This window comes from Patiria miniata, unplaced genomic scaffold, assembly GCF_015706575.1.
Source record: "Patiria miniata isolate m_02_andy unplaced genomic scaffold, ASM1570657v1 HiC_scaffold_11, whole genome shotgun sequence".
NCBI lineage: Eukaryota > Metazoa > Echinodermata > Asteroidea > Valvatida > Asterinidae > Patiria > Patiria miniata.
The window spans coordinates 2936720-2958032 of record NW_024037049.1 but is presented as its reverse complement, the minus strand read 5'-3'; the positions used below and the strand labels follow the sequence as shown (position 1 = coordinate 2958032).

Here is a 21313-nt window from a genome sequence, read left to right as displayed (position 1 = left end):
GGTTACATTTTCACCAACAACTTTTAATAATAATACCAGTAGGTTCAGTGGTTTACCTAAAGGGTGAAGGGGGGGGGGCACCAGCCTACATGTGCATTTAAGGTAAAAACATCTACCGGTAGAACTGATGGCTTCAGTTAGGTGTTGCTTTTAATTGAACTCTAAAATCAATGTTTGAAATCAAGTTACAATGATTTAGAGTAGTAACAATTAATTTATAAACATCCAAACTGAAATTGTTAACTTGGGCATAATTTGTCAAAGATTGCACCTCACATGTCTTACACATGTGAATTGAATGAAAGTGCCCCAAAGTACCGGTACTTTCTGCCATCTCAATTTTGACTTAATTTGCTTCTGGAATGGCTTCACAGAATTTGTATCTTTCTCTATTGTCCATGAATGCTGATGGCAGCAACTTTATGATTTGATTTTCTGCAACAACTCCATACATGTACAAGTACTGGTACATCGGCATATATGTACATTGTACATGTTGTACATGCCTGTGCCTTTCTTTTGTAATAAACACCTTGCCCTGCTTATCCCGCTTTTGTGAAGGTGGGTCACATGAATGTCCTTTCAATGCTCATTATACATGCATGTATTTGCAGTGATTTTCATTTTTCAAACATGAGCGCAAATGTCGTTACATTTGATAAAAATATGATTTGTCCTTCCGTTACCGTCCTTCCGTTACCAATTTGGTAACGGAAGGACGTGATTTAATTAATTGTAATAAAAAAACGAAAAGCACAGCAGTGTCAGTTATAATGTTATATTGAAGGCCTACCTAAACTTGCTTTGCACAATAACTTTCAATGCATTCATACTGCAAGTTTTAAAAAATAAATTAAAAATATGTATTTTTTCGGTAACGGAAGGACATTTTCGAAGGCTGAAATATTAGAAGTCACTGAAGCGAAACAAATTACGCAAAATGTTTAAAACAAATTTTAGTCGTTTTTTCAAGACCAATACTTTCTCATGACAGAAACTGATGGCATTAGTACATATTTTTGTGTGTGTATTGGTAGAATACTTTCATATCACTATTAATCACATTTTTAGGATTAAAACAGGATTGTTACATAATCCTATTTTTTGGTACCGAAATGTATAAAAAATAAAATTCCGACTTCAAATCTTGAAAATATAGACTTTTAGCTTTCATTTGATGCCAAATTTGTTTAAGTCACATGTATTTGAATTTGTTGGTGTCATGTCCACTTTGGTGTGGAATTGCCCTATAATTAATTGTTGGATAAGCTTACCTATCAAATTGTTTGTTATGAGAAATCTTTGTGCATTTTGTTCACATTATGTGAAATTGAGAAAAACAGTTCATGTTTTGGTGAGGCTTTGTGGGAAGCACTTATTCCAATGCCATTATGACCGTACTTTTATTTGCAAGGTAAATCTCTATCAGACAAAAATATTTTCACAGCCCAGAAAAATCTGGGGCCTTTTTTATACCTAACTTTGGATTTGATGCCCCAAGACCCAAATTTGCCGTTAATCCACCCCCAAATTTGCCACTGATCCAGACCCAAATTTGCCGCCAATCCAAACCCAAATTTGCCACCAATCCAGACCACAATTTACCTCAAGTCCAGACCCAAATTTAATTCAAATCCAGACCCAATTTGCCACTGATCCAGACCCAAATTTGCCACCAATCCAGACCCAAATTTGCCGCTGATCCAGACCCAAATTTACTTCAAATCCAAACCCAAATTTGCCACAAATCCAAACCCAAATTTGCCACCAATCCAGACCCAAATTTGCTGCTGATCGAGACCCAAATTTGCCGCTGATCCAGACCCAAATTTGCTGCCAATCCAGGCCCTAATGTGCCAACAATCCAAACCCAAATTTGCCACCAATCCAGACCCAAATTTGCCACTAATCCAGGCCCTAATTTGCCGCCGATCCAGACCCAAATTTACCACTAATCCTGACCCAAATTTGCTGCCAATCCTGGAGACCCAAATTTGCTGCCAATCCTGGAGACCCAAATTTGCCTCAAATCCAGACCCTAATTTACCTCAAATCCAGACCCAAATTGTCCACTAATCCACACCCAAATTTGCCATCAATCTAAACCCAAATTAGCCACCAATCCAGACCCAAACCTGAGTGATGTACATTCATTGCTTTGGTCCTGCATTGTAACATAACATTTTGCATGCCCCAAAAGGTTTCTTTAAAAAGGTCTGTTCATTCAAAAGAAAATTACTTTACGTTTTAGTAAGCTGAAGTTGAGTTCATTTCCAGGGTCAATTCCTCCCCCTCACGAACCCCCACAAACAGGTTAGATTCTTTAGCAAAAAAAAAAGAAGATTTTTATTGCACTCTTCTGAATCTCACAATCATGTACCAAAAGAAAATTGAGAGTCTACCCCATCACCTAGTTTCGGAAGATAAAAAAAATGACAACAAAAACTTGTACACAAAACTTAATGCCTGCCAGTTAGTTCTTGACAAGAAATGTTTGACGTGTACATGTACCCGGTAGATTCATTGGTTATAACCCTGCAAGGTAAATGTTTTTCACGTCGTCCATGTTGTTAGGCAAATTAAACCAAAGCATAAATTAAAATTGAATCCATGACACACTAACCAAAGAATTGCCTTTCTGAATCTAACACTACGCATATTTATTACCAGTGTTAATAATCATATACTAATAATGGGTTCTTGAAGCGCTTTTAACTAAGATCAAAGCACTTTACATTATTATTTGCCCTAATCAGTGGGCCAATCAAAAATTCCAAATACCATCTCAGCTCCCTTGGGAGTATACAACTGGATGCTGCCTGTTCTATACGCAAGGACGCTAGAATCAATCACAATAACCATCTCTGCCCTCACAGGTACCCATTTACAGCCGAGTGGAGAGAAGCAACCAGTGACAAAGTGCCTTGCCAAAAGACACACGCACCATAGCCGCAGGCTGGACTCGAACCCACAACTTGCAGAATTACTTGCAGACCGCGAATTCAATGCCCCAGACCATGAGGCCACGGCACTTTACTATTGTAGTGATGCTGTTGAGGTGATGTCCCCCGTTTGTTATTTCAAAGGGCTGCAGCAAATTCACATTGATTTGGGACTCAAATTAAGTTTACTTACTGAGTGTACAAATTACAGTTGTCTGATTTACTTTTATCCCAAGTTAAAAAAAAAATGCCAATGCAGTGAACATGTGCACATTTTGTTAATGCAAAGCTAAAAATTGTCTACGCTGAGCTGAACAATTATTGTGTGTATAGAAGAGTAGATCCTGCGTACATACTTGAACAGTAGTAAGCTGGCACAATAAACTTTGCCTGAAAGCTCAGCATGACTCATGTCTTGCGTACAATGCTATATTTCTTCAATTTGTGTACATCAAACTACATGAATAGAATCTTTAATTAATTTCAGCACTTCTAAAAATCATTTTTGAGAAAAATCAGTAAGCATAAATTCCTCTGAATTTTAAGTAAGACACTGCTGCCCGTTTTCCAAGATAAAATGTCTAAGATGCGTACAAATGTACATGCTTATATATTGGAATAAATGTGTGCTTTTTTTTTAAACCAGTTTTACACACTATACATGTAGGCCATCAGCCCCGTTTCAAAATTTTGGCCACTGAATCAAAAAAGGGGAATAATCGTCATAGTGATTTTTGGCAAGATATACACCTCCAGAGTTGGAAAATATGTGATAGCATTGCAACGTTTGCAGCTTTCTGGGTGTTATCACCCTTTTTTTCAAAATGTCCATCAAAATGCTTGTTACCACTTTAGGGGCGGTATACCTTGCGCATGCGCACTATAATCATTTATGCCCTGATTTGATACTGACCAAACCCCAGGCTGATGGCCTACCATGTTGAAGACCAGTTGGAGTCTGGATGCTGATAATTAACTGAGCGGAAGGCGCGGGTAAATACGGTATGTGTTTAATACCGGCCATGTATTCCCATTCATACAAAGACTTTTACAGTAAAAATATCAAAACTTTTCAGTCCAAACGTCAAAATGAGTCTGAAATTATAAATGTCCAATGATTTTGTTCAACAAAATTACTTCATGTTTTTCGGGACACCCCTCTAGCTGTATTATGGTATGTCATAAACTAATCCTTTATGGAGATAGGTGCGCGCATCGCACGTACTGCGCGATGTGACGCAGAATGCAGCTGTGCCAGTATTGTGAATTTAGCATGAAATACTGGCTCACTGGTAGTATTGAGCATGCCTATTGGCATCCTTCCCAATGTAATTTGTATAGTGTGTTAAATAGATAAATGAACAAGTGGTTGAATAGGGTCATAACACCAGCTATACACAAATGGATCAATACACACACATCAGTCTTGTCAAACTAGAGTTCAACTTCAATGATGAGCGGCTGCCATAGGCACTATCTTTGTTGAGTCAAAATAATGCCCTGAAATGTTGTATTGATGAGACATTGTGTGGAAATCAGACAGCAGTATCAAAAGGTACAAAGGTTTGATATTAGGCAAATACCTGACTGATGTGCAAATGTCGTGTACATGCACATGGTTTTCATTTTGTTTTGCCTGGGAGGCCTGATACATACATTTGACAGTCAATTTACAACATGTACCTGTACCAATAGACTTTTTTTTCCATTTACAGGTATGAAATATTTACCAGTAGAACAAAAATCTGGGGCCTGGCACACTTGGCTCTACCAGTAGGGGCTACAATGTAAATGGATCCTCAAGGCACCAATAAGCACATCTGGAGAAAAACTCACGAAAACAAACAAATGTTTGTGTTCCACATCCCGGAAAGAATTCCATACCAGTCCACCACTCATATTGCTAAACATGACCGGTAAATTACCAACAGTTGTAAATCTGACAAAGAAACACTATTTTAGGAGTGCAAAAATTCTTTGATAACTTTTTACTGTTAATATGGCCCCCCTTGTGCAGGAGGTCTGAGTGGTGGCCCAGTATGGAATTCTTTCCTGGAAATGTTTACATCCGTGCTACAACTACTCACGTTTGCATTACAAAGCAATGAGTGGCACCTATTTTCAACAACTACTAGAAAGTGTGGCATTTAAGCCTGGCTATCCATTTCATTCTTTCCTCTTTGGAAAAAGTAGTTAATGAAAAATGATTGTTAAAAAGATCATTATTTCACGTAAACAAAATTTCAAGTAATTTTACTTTTATAAATTTGCCATGCTAAAGTTGAAAAATTACGTTAACAAAGGTGATGGACACCATTTGCAAACATTCAAAATGAAACTACATGTACTAAAATATTATGCATGCATGTAACAACCTACTAGATTGTAAGTTAATAATACAATCATGCATCCTGTGAAATCATTGTATCTTTCAAGTTTTTCATGACCGCCTCCTTTTATCTCTGGGTGATCAGGTACGACCCGATCACCTTTTTGAAATGGTAAGAATTATTCTTTGTTTTGGGGGTTTTTTTCTGGACAATAATTCCCCGCAGGTTTTCTCCTAAATGGTTTATGGTATGAACTTATAACTTTGCACATATATCGACCCTGATCCCAAGTGGTGCATAGAACTCTGACGTCATCAGGTGTCAAATTACAAGCAATTTTCGCTAAAAAACTGAACATCTTCTTTCACCTGTAACTCTTGAACAAAATAATCAATCGTGTTCATACATTGTAATCAGATAGCCCACTAATTGATAAACATTTTTTGTGTAGTACGTGAACTCACTTGACCTTTACTTCCGGGTCTACTGGAAGGTCAATGTTAGGTGAATTTAAAATACAGACAGAAGCCTCAAAAATCAGAACAAACCACAATTCTTCCAAACGGTTCACGTGATGACAATAAAACCTAGATGGAATTGAACCCTGTTCGAAGATGTGGGAAAAAAAACGTGACATCATCATGACGTCATCGGGTATCAAATAACAGGCAGGTTAACATCAAAATTTGAGAAATTACTTTTAATTATAACTTTAAAACGGAATAGAGTACCGTTTTAATTTTTTTTTTTTTTAGACTTTTCCACTGTTTGGAGAAATATACTGGCTAAACTGTGAGTAAAGTGGGCCTGATTTAGTTTTGCACATTTCAGAGCACTCCAGAGCCCTGTCTGGGCCTAGCCTATATATTGGCCACAGGCCTATGTGCAAAAATAGTGTAGTGTAGGGCCCTGTTTCCTAGGCCTACAGAGAACAAATGACACGTTTAAGTTCTTTTCCTTACCATGGTCTTACCAAACTAGGACATTAAGAACAAGCAGGTACATGTATCTCATAGATAGAGGGCAGTGTTTAGCATTTGGGGATAAAATGAAGTTGACAACAAAACGAGAACACACAAATAAAATGGTGATCACCACAATGTACTGTGAACACACAATATCAAGCTAATTATTTGCAGAAACAAGAAACCCTAAGAAACTGTTCAAAACTACAAAAGAATTTTGAAAAACAAAAGAAAGATAAGTCTGCTTTAGCTTAAAAAATTCATTTTAGAATGTTAAAAAAAAACACCCTCAAGTGACTCCAATTCAATCGAAACTAAAGTCTGAAAGAGGTGCCTGATAAAAAAAAGAAGTGGGCGGGGACTAGCCCCATAAATGTGGCCAATTTACTGGACTACCTATGACCTAGTACCTCCGTAAATAAAAGCCACACTTTCACCATGTACAAAAACATGTCAAACATATGTGCCCCGTGCCGTCTGACTGTGGGTTTTTGGTGCGGGGCACATATCAGTACATGAAACAGTCATTGATTAAGCGCGACTTGTTTTTCTTCAATAGTGACGTCACACACGCGCGCAATGAATTATGCATCAGTCATGTCAGTGAAATAGACTGTGCAACTCGGCAGACACATTTAATTGTGAGCGGTAAGTTCAGACTATTTTGTTCTTTTTTTCAAAATTACCGGTTGTTTGAAACAATTCGAGGGGTCTTATGGAATGTCATGAATGTGTGGATCTATCCAGGGTTACTGTCTTCCTCATTTGTATTTTCTTTATCAGTTTTTTGGGGCCTTGTCCTCGCGAGGGCATGCACAAAATGCATACCGTCATGACGACCGTGTAAGTGCTACCAAAGTATGGCAAATCGGTGGAGCGTTTGTATGGAGGGGTACCCGTAATTCAACGCTCCACTCAGTAGAGCTAACCATGAATAAAAAAGTTGAGATCATTATAAAAACCACTTCCCGCATACCGCGATAATAGGGAGTCCACCTCCATTCGCACACTCCGAGCATATCTATTTTCACAGGCATCGTACACGGAATAAACCACACCACCGTCAAAATTTTTTATATCAATTTGAAAAGGAAGAGTTATACTACTTACTACACAAAAGAAAGGACAATTCGGGAAGGTTAGTGGGCAATCTCTATTCCGAACGAGAAATGTGATAAGTACCGCGATAATATGGCAACCCATCCTATATGGTGGAAGTGTGTCCTTTTTTTACGGAGGTAGTCCAGTAAATTGGCCACAATTATGGGGCTAGGCAGGGACAAGAAACTGGTTTATTTTTTTTACTTGGCCTACCGGCTAAAAATGTAGTAGGCCCCTAGTCATGCTAGTAGTACTAGTACTAGTCATCAGGTTATGGTGCTAAGTTTCAGTACTACTGCATGTACCGCTCAACTGTTTAAAATCACTTGTCTCGTGTTTATGCCCCACATCGTACCTACTTTAGTAACTACATTGTAATACTAGCCGGCTTAAAACTCAACCGTGTGGTGTGGGTGCCTTCTATTCTAAGTCCATGGTCTGCACACGTTGTGCACAACTCAACTGTCATGACTACGCGACGCCACCGTCATGACTGAGACGAGTGGCTTGCTGGCAAACTCTTCACATATTTCCTCCCGATATACTCACCTCTTTACTCCCCATTATTCAACATTCACTAGCGGTGCCACAACTTAGACATATGTTCTTTCTTCCCTCGCCGTCCCTCCTGAGTAACTGTATTTTCTTGCTTGCATGTGGTAAGGGGCCTATCTTCAATAGTTACATATTTTGAAAACTAATGTTCGATACAGAGTTCTGCCAATTACTACAGAAGGGTTCTGCATGCAGCTGGCTGCGAGCGATCGAGAACGTCTGTGTCACGCCGTGTATGTGGTAGCTGCTTGGGTGGTTGTGTACGTGTGCGAGTGCCGTACCGCGGCGCGCGCAGTGCGGACCAAAGATCCTAGAGCGTGCGGACGGAGGACGCTACCGATACTGCGCCGTCACTTAATTTCGATTACCCACAAAACATGTATCCCCGAGTAACCATTATTCGCGCACTTAGAACTTTGACCAATTTTTTTTACCGAATATACAATTACTACACCCTACACGGTTTGGGATTTTACTCATATCTCTTGTTACAGTGGCGTAGCTGGGGGCCGGGGGGAATGTTTGGCCTCCGTAAAATCAAAAAAAGGGGGGGGGGGAGACGATGGGGGCGCTGTTTAAAACCGACGATTATGCACACTAAATATGGTGCTTTTCAGCATGAGCGCAAGAAATATGAAATTAAAACACCCGGAACGGCTCATGCTCACGAATGACATGACTTCTTTTTGAAAGGGTACTTGTTGAGACTAAAAAAACAAGGGCACTTCTCAAAAGGGCACTCTTTACAAAATATTTGGGGGGTGGGATTAAGCGGTGGTTACAAAATATTGGGGGAGGGGGATAAATACCCCCTTACCCCGCTGGCTACACCTATGTACTATTCATAATACCTGGAAAAATAATTTGAACAATCTCGAACGTCATACAAGACCGAGCAACTGCAGACGTTTGGTTTTCACGAAAGATACGTTACCATAATTCGCGCGAGAAATTTACAGAGTCTCCATATTGTAGTCCAGCGGATATGTGACAAAATATCGATGATGGAATTGTGCTTTTTTTCATAAAAAGCATGAAACTTGGCATATGAGAAAAGGTTTCAGATGTAAAGCCAACGCAATTCGGCCTTTTAGGGGCGTGGCAGCCACAAAAGGGGGGACTCGTCATGCCCGCAGTGAAAACGGTTGTCGCTACTTGTCACAAAAGCAGGAAACTTCACAAAGACATAATTACACAATGTGAATCGATTTTAAGTTGCCAAATAAAGCAAGCAGTGGCTTCGACGCTTTTACTGCCTTTGTAATAAAAAAGACGCTCCCTAATATCTCATAACCTCTTACATGTTAACATTTCCTTATCAACAGGTGTTGTACCAGACAATTTAAAGATAGCAAAAGTCATTCCAATTCACAAGAGCTCAGAAACTAACAAGTAAACAATTATAGACCAATTTTATTATTACCTAGTTTCTTACTTTTGTTTTTTTAAAGAATTGTTTATGCTCGGACCCTTAGTTTCTTGCGCAAATTTGATATCTTGTCAAAATGCTCACTTCGGCTTTCGAGCTAAACACTCTGGTTTTGATAATGTTGAACATACTATTGGAATTTTTCTTGATTTTTCAAAAGCTTTTGATACTTTGGACCATAATTTTCTTTTATATAAACTTAATCATTATTAGAGGTATTAGAGGAGTCTCCCTGGCGTGGTTTAAAAGCTATCTTAATAGGAAACAATAATACGTATCAATAGATGGCTCTCAATCAGCTTTACAATCATTAACATGTGGGGTCTCCCAAGGATCCATTCTTGGTCCATTGCTCTTTCTCATTTACATGAATGACTTCACAAATGCCACTAAACGTTTATTCTGTATTTTATTTGCAGACGACTCAAATTTATTTTACAGTCATAAAGATATAAACATCTTAATTGACACTGTCAACGAAGATCTTGTTCAAGCCTCTGATTGGATTAAATCAAACAAACTTTCACTAAATCTTAAAAAGACTACCAGTATGCTGTTTAGTAACTCTTTGAACTCTTTACCACAGGACATTTCTATAAAGTTTTGGCAACAGATTCCACTAAATTCCTTTGATTACATACTGATATATCAACATGGAAGAATCATATTAATCATTTATGTAAAATTGTTTTTAAAAAATATAGGCATTATTAATAGGCACACATTTTATATTCCCAAACATAGTTTACTGACTTTATATACAACACTTTTATTTTGTCCTACATCAATTATGGAATCCTAGAGTGAGAAAATTCAGAACAGAGTTTACTAAATCGACTTCTACTTTTGCAGAATAAAGCTTGACGTATTATGAATTTCACAAGTTACCTAGCTCCCACTGATTCGCTTTTTCTCAAACATATAGACCCTTCAAGTTAGCGACATTTACCACTTCCAGCTTGGGCTTTTCATGTTCCAGCTAACAAAAAAAATGATTTGCCAACCGGCCTTATCCAAAGTTTTCTAGAAATGATGATGTTCATGCATATTTAACCCGTCAATCATCCCAGTTTGACTTACCAATTGTTCGAACTTCCGTTGCCAAAAAAAAGTATTACTGAAGGACCCAGATTTTGGAGTTCGTTCGATAAATCCTTACAAGATCTAGCATCTGTTTTAAACTTTAAGCCTAAATTTTAACAGTTAATTCTCAACAAGTACTCTTGCTCATATAAAAAATATCTTTTTGATTCTCTTCAAATATTTATGTTTTATAATCAATTCATTATTGTAGCTCATGTGCTTATCAATCATTTCAACGAATTGTTGTGGTAGTTTGTTTATATCTTTTTAAGAACCTAGCATATGTGTGAATGTAAATTTAAAATTGCACTCTTAGTTCACCAGTTTATCGGTCGTTTTATTTACTTTGTCCTTGTAATGTATTCGTTTGCCATTTCATTCCTTGTTAATGTTTTACAGGGGACTCGCACTCGACAAGCCTTGCTTCTTGCGGGGTCCCCTCCATCCCTGCTTTATATTTCTTAACACCACGAAAATTGGTTTACTTTGTCATAATTTTGTATAATAATAATACAGTGGCTAATAATAATTGTAGATATGTACCTATCTTGGATGGAAATAAAGTCAAGTAAGTAATAAGTGTTTTCCAGATACATGTGGATCCACCACAAAAGTACCTTTTGGGGGGCGTGGCAGCCATTTTTAAAAAGGGGGTAATTATCATGCCCACCTGGGGGAAAAATTGTGCCCATAATCAAATGAAACTTTCACACAGAAGTTTATATTCATGAGAAAAAAATCCAGACGTGGAGCCATCCCGAACACACCCTTTTGGGGGCGTTGCAGTCATATTGAAAAAAAGGGGGCGGGGTTCGTACTATGCCCACCATGGGAAAAAATGCTCACGTCTCACACACGAATGAAACTTCCCTGACGCCAATATTCACGAGAAAATAATTTCAGACGTGGAACCATTGCAAACACACCCTTTTAGGGGCGTGGCAGCCATATTAATTTGAGGGGGGGGGTAGCCATAATGCCCCTATAAAAAAAAGTTGTGCCTACCAGTACCTTTCATAAAGGGATTAAACTTCACACAGACAATATATTCATGAGAATTCTTTCTTTTTTCAGATGCGGAGCCATTGCAAACTTACCCTTTTTAGAGGTGTGGCATCAATTATAAACATTGGTGGCGCTATTAATCATTTGCCGACCATGGAATGATGGAAAGTTGTGCCTACCTTTCATAAATGAGTAAACTTCACACAAACCTCGTGAAAGAAAATAAATTCAGATGTGAAGGCACCGCAAATTACCCGTCATTTTAGATGCGTGAGAGGCCTACTCAGTACTGCCTACAATTGCAATTTTTTATATTTTGTGGGCGATTTCTTATAATGGTGATTGGCCCATAACCTATATGACATTATTTGGTAACACTACACCTTACACCAAAGAGCATGGGTAAGTAGGCTGACCAATTATACACGGTTATACGTGTGTACATGTACCTCTATTATCATGCGCATCTAAATTCCAGAGTGATCTCATAATCACAAATACGCAGCAGACAGTGGTAGCACCAAACTCTAACATTTAAGGGCCAAGGAAATACTGGGGGGGGGGGGATTTGACGCTTGGGGCGCTGTTCAAAATAATTTATAGTGACGTTTTATGGCCATTTCAATAGTCTTCAATTTACGTTGAATGTGAAGTCAAATATTGACTTTCAGTCCATTTTTGCTTTATCTTTTCTCTTTTTCTCCTGGTGGAGGGGGGGGGGGCGTTGACGGCAGATCGAGTCACAACACGATGCACTTGCCTCACAAAGTGGTGGTCCACTATGACTTCAAATTCAGCGAATCTGTGTGTACCCCCATCACCCTCTCCGTTTACTACAAAATGGCATATCGATATCTCTGATGAGTTTTACCCCAACTAGATCCATAAAAAATAACAGCAATGCTGTTTAAACCCCTCAGCCAGAGTCAAGTTATCATCCAGAAACCATTAACCTTTAACTCAACATGGTGACCTTGACCTTTGACCCCGTATCAAAGTTAGACACCCGAAATTTCATTTCAAATTCAAGTTATCATCTGGAAACCATTTACCTTTAACTCACCACGGTGACCTCAACCTTTGACCTTTTGACCCCCAAACCAATCCCAACTTGCCTGTACCCAAGGGCAACCCCCTACCGAAGTTAGACAGCAAAATTTGATTTGTAACTCAAATTATCATCCGGAAACCATTACCTTTAACTTACCACGGTGACCTTGACCTTTGACCTTTTTGGCCCAAAAACCAATCCCAACTTGCCTACTCCCAAAGGCAACCCCCTACCAGAGTTAGACACCAAAATCTCATTTCAAACTCAAGTTATCATCCGGAAACCACCTTTAACTCACCACGGTGACTTTGACCTTTGATCTTTTGACCCCAACAGCAATCCCGACTTGTCTACTCTCAAGGGCAACCCCCTATCAAAGTTAGACACTAACTCAAGTTATCATCCGGAAACCATTTACCCTTTACTTACCACGGTGACCTTGACCTTTGACCTTTTGACCCCAAAAGCAATCCCAACTTGCCTACTTTCAAGGTAACCCCCTATCAAAGTTAGACAGCAAAATCTCATTTTTTAACTCAAGTTATCATCCGGAAACCATTTACCTTTAACTCGCCACGGTGACCTTGACCTTTGACCTTTTGACCTCAAAACCAATCCCAACTTCCCTACTCCTAAGGGCAACCCCTACCGAAGTTAGAATCCCAAACAACAATTCTAACTCAAGTTATCATCCAGAAACTAAGCTGCCCGGACGGACGGACATCCGTCCGGCCCGACGGACGGACGGACGGACGCCGTAGGCGATGACAATACCCCTCGAGCCTCTCGGCTGAGGGGAAAAATAAGCAGCCCTGACAATATTTTATACTTTATACAGGTTGCGGCACTTCATATGCCTTAGGGTCTGTCAGAAAAGAAGGCATGGAATCATTTAATGTATTTGAAGAAGTAACAATTTTCGCCAAGACTAACCGAGATACTCCAGTTTATACCCCAATTCAGAAATTGCTGCAGTTGAGAGGCTAACAATAATTCTACAGACGACAGAACCAGTAAATTGGGTTAAGATAGACGAGGCATGAATACTGTGTAAAAAAAGGGTTTGCCAACAGTCACTTCCACAAATGCGGCCCTATACTCAAACACGTTTGAAGAGCTATCGAAGAAGGATTTTAATATAGGTTTTCCCGGGAATTTCGGAATTTTTCTAATCAGTTTCATTATCAGCCGTTCAATTTCGGGTGAGTTTGGCACATGTGGTCAAATTGGGGTTTCTTTTTCATTTTGGGTTCATTCAATTTCATTTTTAGGCAGCCAAAATTTTGCTCTGAATGTTCATTTTCATTTTCGAGCATCCTATTTCGTTTTGCTGCATTCAAGACTTAATTTGTAGCAGTCTTAAATTAAGTCTTTGCAACCTTTTGACGGTTGACGCATTCAAATTAGCGAACATCTGTGAGCTTATAACGTATAACCATGCTTTTCGTTTCTTTTTCGTTTATGGGCAATCGCTTTCATCGTTTGGTCATTTTAATTAGTAAGGTTTTTTTAATCGATATATTTTCCTAGTTTCCTCCGAGGTTCAACCCCCCCCCCAAAAAAAACTATCTTGATGACTGTAAAATTTACAATGTTACATATTAACTGATATGAGGGAAGCAAGATGTAACGAAATAATTAATTGAAAGGGACTACGATAATTTCTTTTTCACTGTTAATCTTTTCTACTTGTTTAAACGTTTGAGCAAGGGGCATCTTTATGTTGACGATTTCTTGACGCGCAAGACATGTATGTTTGGCAATGGTTGTACCATCGGAAACACTTCGAATGTGTTATTACTTAAATGTTTTCTTGCGTATGTCTGACCGAACACTAACCGTATTCAAAAGGCCCATGCAAAGTAAGTTTTCAATGCAAACCTTGAAAATACTTCTTTATGTCACATTTAACCTTATTTGCAAGTTTTATTTTTCCATTTTTGAAGGATGTTTTGGTGCCTTCTCCGTTTTTATGCTAATGCAAAGTTTCATATTCATTAGAATACCTGCGATGGCATTCCGGGCATGATTAATGTTACATGGCTATTTAAGCACAAAAAGTTGCTAGAATTTTGGATATTTTGCTGTTATAAATTTCTTTCATTTGGTGATTCTTTGATGGTCAGTATGCATGGCAGTAAGCCAGTGAGCAACCCTTTCCCACAAATGTTTTCAATTAGCAAATTTTGGATGAATAATTTGAAAGAAACCCCCAAAACTGAACAGTGTCTTCCTGAAATGACATGACCCAACAGCGCGCTCATACGTAGTCCGGAAAAGCATGGAAACTTTTAAATGTTTAACCCTAAAAGGGCCGGTTGTTTTGACCATCTCTCAGCCGGGGGCAGATTCCGCCCCCGGTCCCTTTAGGGTTAAAGAAGTGCACTTTTGCAATAAGATTAACCCAAAAATGTCTTCAAATGCGTAGTTTTCGTACATTTCACAGTAGTAAAGAGTTGCACAAAAAAAATTCTTAAGAAAAAATTCATGATTTACGCTAAGGAATACGTACACGTATGAAGTCTTAAAAGATGTTTGACAAAATGTGAAATATGTTTGCCCATTAATGAAAACGAATGCCCGATCAACCCCTTACTGCTGGTTTAGACGAAGTTGAATGAACAACGCGATACTTTTAAAATGAATGCATCTTTTACAGGGAGGAGTGAAGCTAAAAGGCGATAGATTGCTAGGATAGTGAAATTGAATGATTCTTTTTGATTGTCGAATGCCGATCTGCGTGTTCTTTCAATTTCAATCTAAATCGAATAAGCCAGGCGTTAAATTCAATGAAAACTTGGTGAAATTGGCCGGGAAAACCTATATAAAAGGAGTCAAAAATTTCCATGGTGAGCATATTGAGTACCCCGCCCTCATTTTCAAAATTGATGCCACGCCTCTAAAAGGGTAAGTTTGTGATGGCTTCACATTAAAAGAAGAAAGATTCTCATGAATATATTGTCTGTGTGAAGTTTAATCCGTTTTTAAAAGGTAGGCACAACTTCTTTTTTTTATAGGGTCATCATGACAAAAGGGTGTGTTTGCTATGGCTCCACGTCAGAAATTGTTAATCTTCATCCGTTTATGAGATGTGGGCACATTTTTTTCCATGGTGGGCGTAATGAGAACCCCGCCCCCCCCTTTTTATTCCATATGGCGACCCCGCCTCTAACTGGGTGTGTTCGCGATGGCTCCACATCTGGATTTTTTTTCTTCTGATGAATGTAAATGTCCGGGGAAGTTTCATTTCTGTTTCGCTCGTACCCCCCGCCCTGCAAACAGGACGCTGGGATACTCTGATGAGCTTCACAGAATCTTGTGTAGGAAGTGGCCTATGACCTATGTATAAAGCATCTGGCTGCAGCTGTTCAAGACCGCAGTTAGACAATGTGCGAAAATACTATCCGAAAACTTCCCATAGAAATGCGCACATTCCATACCGGATGTGATTTCTGTTCCATTGCAGCCCATGTGAACAAAATTTTGAGCGTCGCATAATGCAATCCGACCGTTCGTGATTCGAAACGGAGCTTGACCAAGTGACTGGAATTGTAAATTTACAACACATGTAAGTTTTACAGAATTTCCTACATTATTACACTTTTCAACGAAAAAAAAAACATCTCGAAACTGGAACAAAAGGGTAATGAATCAGTCTTAACGGCCGTTTCAAACCTTGCAGAGTCATGACCGTGATGACGCGCAGGTCACTGGTCACGCAAAATCCAACCAATCAGAGCATGAATTCATCAGAGTATCCCAGCGTCCTGTTTGCAAGGCGGGGGATACGAGCGAACATTTCTGTATAAAATGTTCGAACACTGTTTCCATGGTGGGTATAATGAAAACCTCTCCTCCCTTTTTTTCTTATGTGGTTACCACGCCCCTAAAAGGGTGTATTCGAGATGGCTCCACATCCAGCTTCGTCCCCAGTGCTTACTTTATTTCTAACCTCGTTTGCAATAGAGTAGGTAGTGGTGGGCGCGTACTGCTAGACACCCTAGGGACGAGGTTGCTCTACATCTGATTTTTTTTCCTCATGAATATGTGAACAATTTTTCCATGGTGGGCATAATGATAACTCCGCCCCCTGGTTACCCCCCCCCCCCCCATCAAATTAACAGCAATATGGCTTCGCACCTCTTTTTCCTGTTTTTTTCTTCTTCTTTTTCCCCCTCTTTTATTCGAGGGGGTGGGAGCAAGCGCCCCCTTGCCCCCTCCCTTGCGACGCCCATGCCGTTTTCACTGCGGACATGATGAGCCCCCCCCCTTTTTTTAATGGCTGCCACGACCGTAAAACTATTTTATTAGCTATCCGACGTCGTTATTATGTAGGGCTACATTGGTTAAAAAATAGAATGAAATAATTTCTTTCGATTTAGGTATTAACTGACAAAAGTTACTTGACAATTTTAAGTAAAATAAATTAATTCCACAAAGATTACTTCTTACAATTGCATTGTTAGAATAGAAGTAAAATCAGACCACAGAAAAACGCCAGAATTTTATTTGGGAAAATCAATCACACGTTACCCAGATACAACTTCTCTCAGGTATAGGCCAACAACCCCAGCACCGTCAACCGGTTAAGTTCTGTCGTTGGGCATATAATTTGCCCTTGTCCCTCAATCATCCCTTGTATAGGCATCCAACGCACCGAACCCGCACCCTCCGCTATCTTGACAATTCTGTTGCCGATGAGATTCGTTTGTAGACACACACACAAGCCCTCCAGACCAAGACCGGTCAGCAGCATCACATCACTGCGCTAAGACAAGTCCATCCACATTCTTCAAGTGGACAAGGGAAATGCACTGTCGTCATGGACAAGGCCGAGTATATGACCGCATCCTCAACTCGGTCTGCTACCGTGAACCACATTATTACACTTTTCAACCAAAAAAAAATCTCTACTAGAATAAAAGAGTAATGAATCAGTCTTAACGGCCGTTTCAAACCTTGCAGAGTCATGACCGTGATGACGCGCAGGTCACTGGTCACGCAAAATCCAACCAATCATAGCGTGAATTCATCAGAGAATCACAGCGTCCTGCTTGCAGGGTGGGGGTACGAGCGAAGCACGCGTGATGCATGGTAAATATTTGTTCGTATCCCCCGCCCTGCAAACAGGACGCTGGGGTGCGCCAATGAGCTTCACAGAATCTTGTGAAGGAAGTGGCTTATAACCTATGTATAAAGCATCTGGCTGCAGCTGTTCAAGACCGCAGTTAGACAATGTGCGCAAATGCTATCCGAATACTTCCCATAGAAATGCACTCGTTCCATACCGGATGTGATATCTGTTTCATTGCGGACCATGCTGGACAAAATTTTGAGCGTCGCATAATGCAATCCGACCGTTCGTGATTCGAAACGGGCCTGAGCAAGTGACGGGAATTGTAAATTTACAATACATGTAAGTTTTACAGAAAACCCTACATTATTACACTTGTCAACGAAAAAAAAACATCTCTAAACTGGAATAAAAGGGTAATGAAGCAGTCTTAACGGCCGTTTCAAACCTTGCAGAATCATGACCGTGATGACGGGCAGGTCATCGGTCCGACGCAAAATACAACCAATCGGAGCGTGAATTCATCAGATTATCCCAGCAAACAGGGCGGGGGTACGAGCGAAAGGTTCAAGGTGAATAGAGTGCGATTCTCGATCATGACTGTGAATGATCGCAACCTCGTCCCCAGGATAGCGAGCAGTACGCGCCCACCACTACCTGCTCTCTCCCCCTGGTATTGGATCTTTTGCATGTGCAAGATTTTTGAACACGTAAATGAGGAACAGTCCGGTGCCTGCATGTACGTTACATTAGCGTTGTTTTTTTTTTGTATGCGGTGTCTGGGGTAAACACAGCATCAACTTCGTTGCGCCCTGAGTTATGAAAACACGATTTTTTGGGGAAGTTAAAATGTTACAATTTGGCCCGCCAATATGCAGTATCACCTTTTTATATTAATATGAGCAAACGGGAAAGAAAATTGTATTACTGAGAAGGCGAAGACGTTATAATTGCAATGATCGTGAAAACACGTAATGCACGTTGAAAATAACAACACCAACTAAACGATATAAATCAATTATTAGCAAATTGCGGTATCGAATCAGGATACAGGAAGAAAGTTTATTATTATTGGAAACAAGGTTGGAAATAAAGTAAGCACTGGGGACGAGGTTGGTATGATCGAGGTTCAGTAATTCGCTATAATAAGCGCCATTAAAGCAAAATAATCAAAGTGTGTCACTTTTTTTTAGGGGAAAGCTATTAACGTGTGCCAAACCTGATACATATTCATGACCACAGTCTACTACGCATGTATGGTCCTCGCGAGGAGCGAATATGACTGTCCACACCTGTATAGTTTGTATACTATGACGCCAGGATAAGAGGGGCATGCGTGACCAAATATAATATCACTTTCATATTTTTGTACAAAGTAGCGGTTTCGAAGTGTATTTGTTTTTCTTTTCAGCTGGAGTCCATCATACCATTATTAAACAAAATCACAATTGCAATCAGAACAAAGGAAATCAGTACTCCGCTGTGGATCTGACAATCATGCATTTCCTGGTAACAAGAATCACTTCTATTTTTGCAAGCATACAATCAGTCCAAAGAATTTCTGCATACACAGTTTTATAGAATATACATATAAGTTTAGTCGTCTTTAATTCATTCCTTGAGATTCTTGTGCTTTGGAATGCGGGCTGTCAGCAAGACAGGGTCGGCACTACTGCTACTAGCTGTAGTGTTTTTAGTCAGCCCTGGATGCCTCATGAGAGCTGATCATGCAGGCAAACAGCGTTTGCCATCATTGGTGAGTATACACCTCTTTAAATTTAATATAGACCTCCTGTAACTTGCCAAACCCCTGCATTAACTTGTCACTGATCAATCAAACTTTCGATAACTAGATCAATACGATTCACCAACAAATAGAATTACGTATTTTCTGCTTGCTCACGAAATTATCCAGCATGATCAAGCAAATACGCTTGGTCTCCAAACGGTTCGGTGCCAATTTCGTATTTAAAGGTAATAATGAAGCAGTGTTTTTACGATTTTGTGTAAATTGATTATCGGGGAAAGGGGATGTTATCGGGGAAAGCTTCATATCAGGACCGTGTGTTTTCGAAAAAGAAAAATTGCGCATGCGTGCATGCAGGGCGGCGGGTACGAGCAAAACTGGTCTATTGCTGACGGTCGCGTGAAATTCTAATAGTGGCACTCGCAATCGGCAGCTGGTTAAAAAAAGGTTATTTTTTAAAGGCATGTACTTAATCTGTGTTTTTAAGGGCGCTCTTTATATCAGAGGGTAAATATCCCCCTTTCTTCCCGCGAAGCCTGTCTAGACGGTAACGCGGTATCGAGGAAGACAATTCAAGCTTCCGTAGTAACCGATGAGGATGGATTTTTTTTCTTACAGGTATCGAAGTTATATGATGGGCGATTGTCTTTGATTGGCTCAGATGGTAAGTATTATTTTGTTTTCCATAATTATACACGTCTTTGCACGACAATCACTGTGGGGACCATTACAAAAATTAATGATGCGCGTAGATATAGGTTTGCCGGGTTATTTTAACACTTGTATCACACGAATTCCCTATATCGATACTTTGATTTCGTCCCCGAACATCGCCAAGCTCAATTCTCAATTTGAATTTCAAAAGCCACCACTAGATTTCATTTAAGGTTCAGTATGATTCAAATTGTTAGCATTCCGATTCGTCCAAAATCTTTGAAATTCGTCTCGTGAAGCAATCGGCGTTGAATTGACAAAGCAAATTCGTTTTCATGTTCTTGTCATTACACTTCGTCCCTGGTGACTTAAATCGTATACTACGCGCAATATTTAGACTTATTTGAAGAATTATGCGAATTAAAACAATGATAATTCAACATATATGTCCTTATATGTATAAATAAAAGTAGTTAGCTGTAAGGTATGAATTATTATTTCTGCGTTTCACAATTAACATTCGAGTTAAAAATTGACATTTCGCAATATGCACTTATGACATGGACACTAAGCATTAAGTTCAAAGACCTTCTTAATGTTGTTCTTTGTTAGACATACCTTATTTCTGTTGTTTTATTCATATACATAATATCAAAGAGCAACATTACGAAGGAGTTTGATCTTAATGCTTAATTTCCATATGCTAAGCAAAGAGCATATTGTGAAAGTTCAATTTCTGATTTTAATGTTAATTGTCAAAGAAAACTCAAAACTTACAGCTATACTTTCATTTATAAGGAAATATTTGTTAAAAATTAAAATTTAATTAATGCGCAAACAAGTCCAAATTTTGGGCACATTTTTAATCGTAACGTTTTAAGTCACCAGAGACGAAATGTAACGACAAGAACATTAAAACGAATGACAAAAAAAACCGAATTTGCTTTTTCAATTCATCGCCGATTGCTTCACGAGACGAATTTCAAAGATTTTGGACGAATCGGAATGCTAACAATTATACTGAACCTTAAATGAAATCTAGTGGTGGCTTTTTGATATTCAAATTGAGAATTGAGCTTGGCGATGTTCGCAGACGAATTTAAAGTATCGATATAGGGAATTCGTGTGATACAAGTGTTAAAATAGCCTTGAAAACCTATAATATGGAATACGCATTCGACTCGGGAAAATTGCTTATTAACTATTTTGCGTGATATTTCATTTGAGTCACCATGGGCAACATGCACTTCACTTAAAATATTTCAGATGTAAAATACATGTATGTGCAGCCGTGTGCTTGCGAAGGCCTAAGCGCCGCCGTTGTTAAACAAAGTTATTCCGATTACGTACTTGGACGCTATAACAGGGCAGTGAAAT

The 21313-nt window shown here is 39.2% G+C and overlaps 1 protein-coding gene across 15 annotated transcripts in view; it reads right to left on the bottom strand.

The window, feature by feature from the left end:
* LOC119741854 (dynein heavy chain 3, axonemal-like) overlaps positions 1–8401 on the bottom strand; it is a 146206-nt gene extending 137805 nt beyond the window's left edge. For all 15 annotated transcript variants that reach the window (XM_038217770.1, XM_038217780.1, XM_038217843.1 and 12 more), the window contains exon 1: positions 7888–8401. In XM_038217770.1, coding sequence (XP_038073698.1) covers positions 7888–7902 — 15 coding nt within the window. In that variant the 5' untranslated portion in view covers positions 7903–8401. The remainder of the gene's footprint in view (positions 1–7887) is intronic.
* Positions 8402–21313: the final 12912 nt, after the last annotated feature.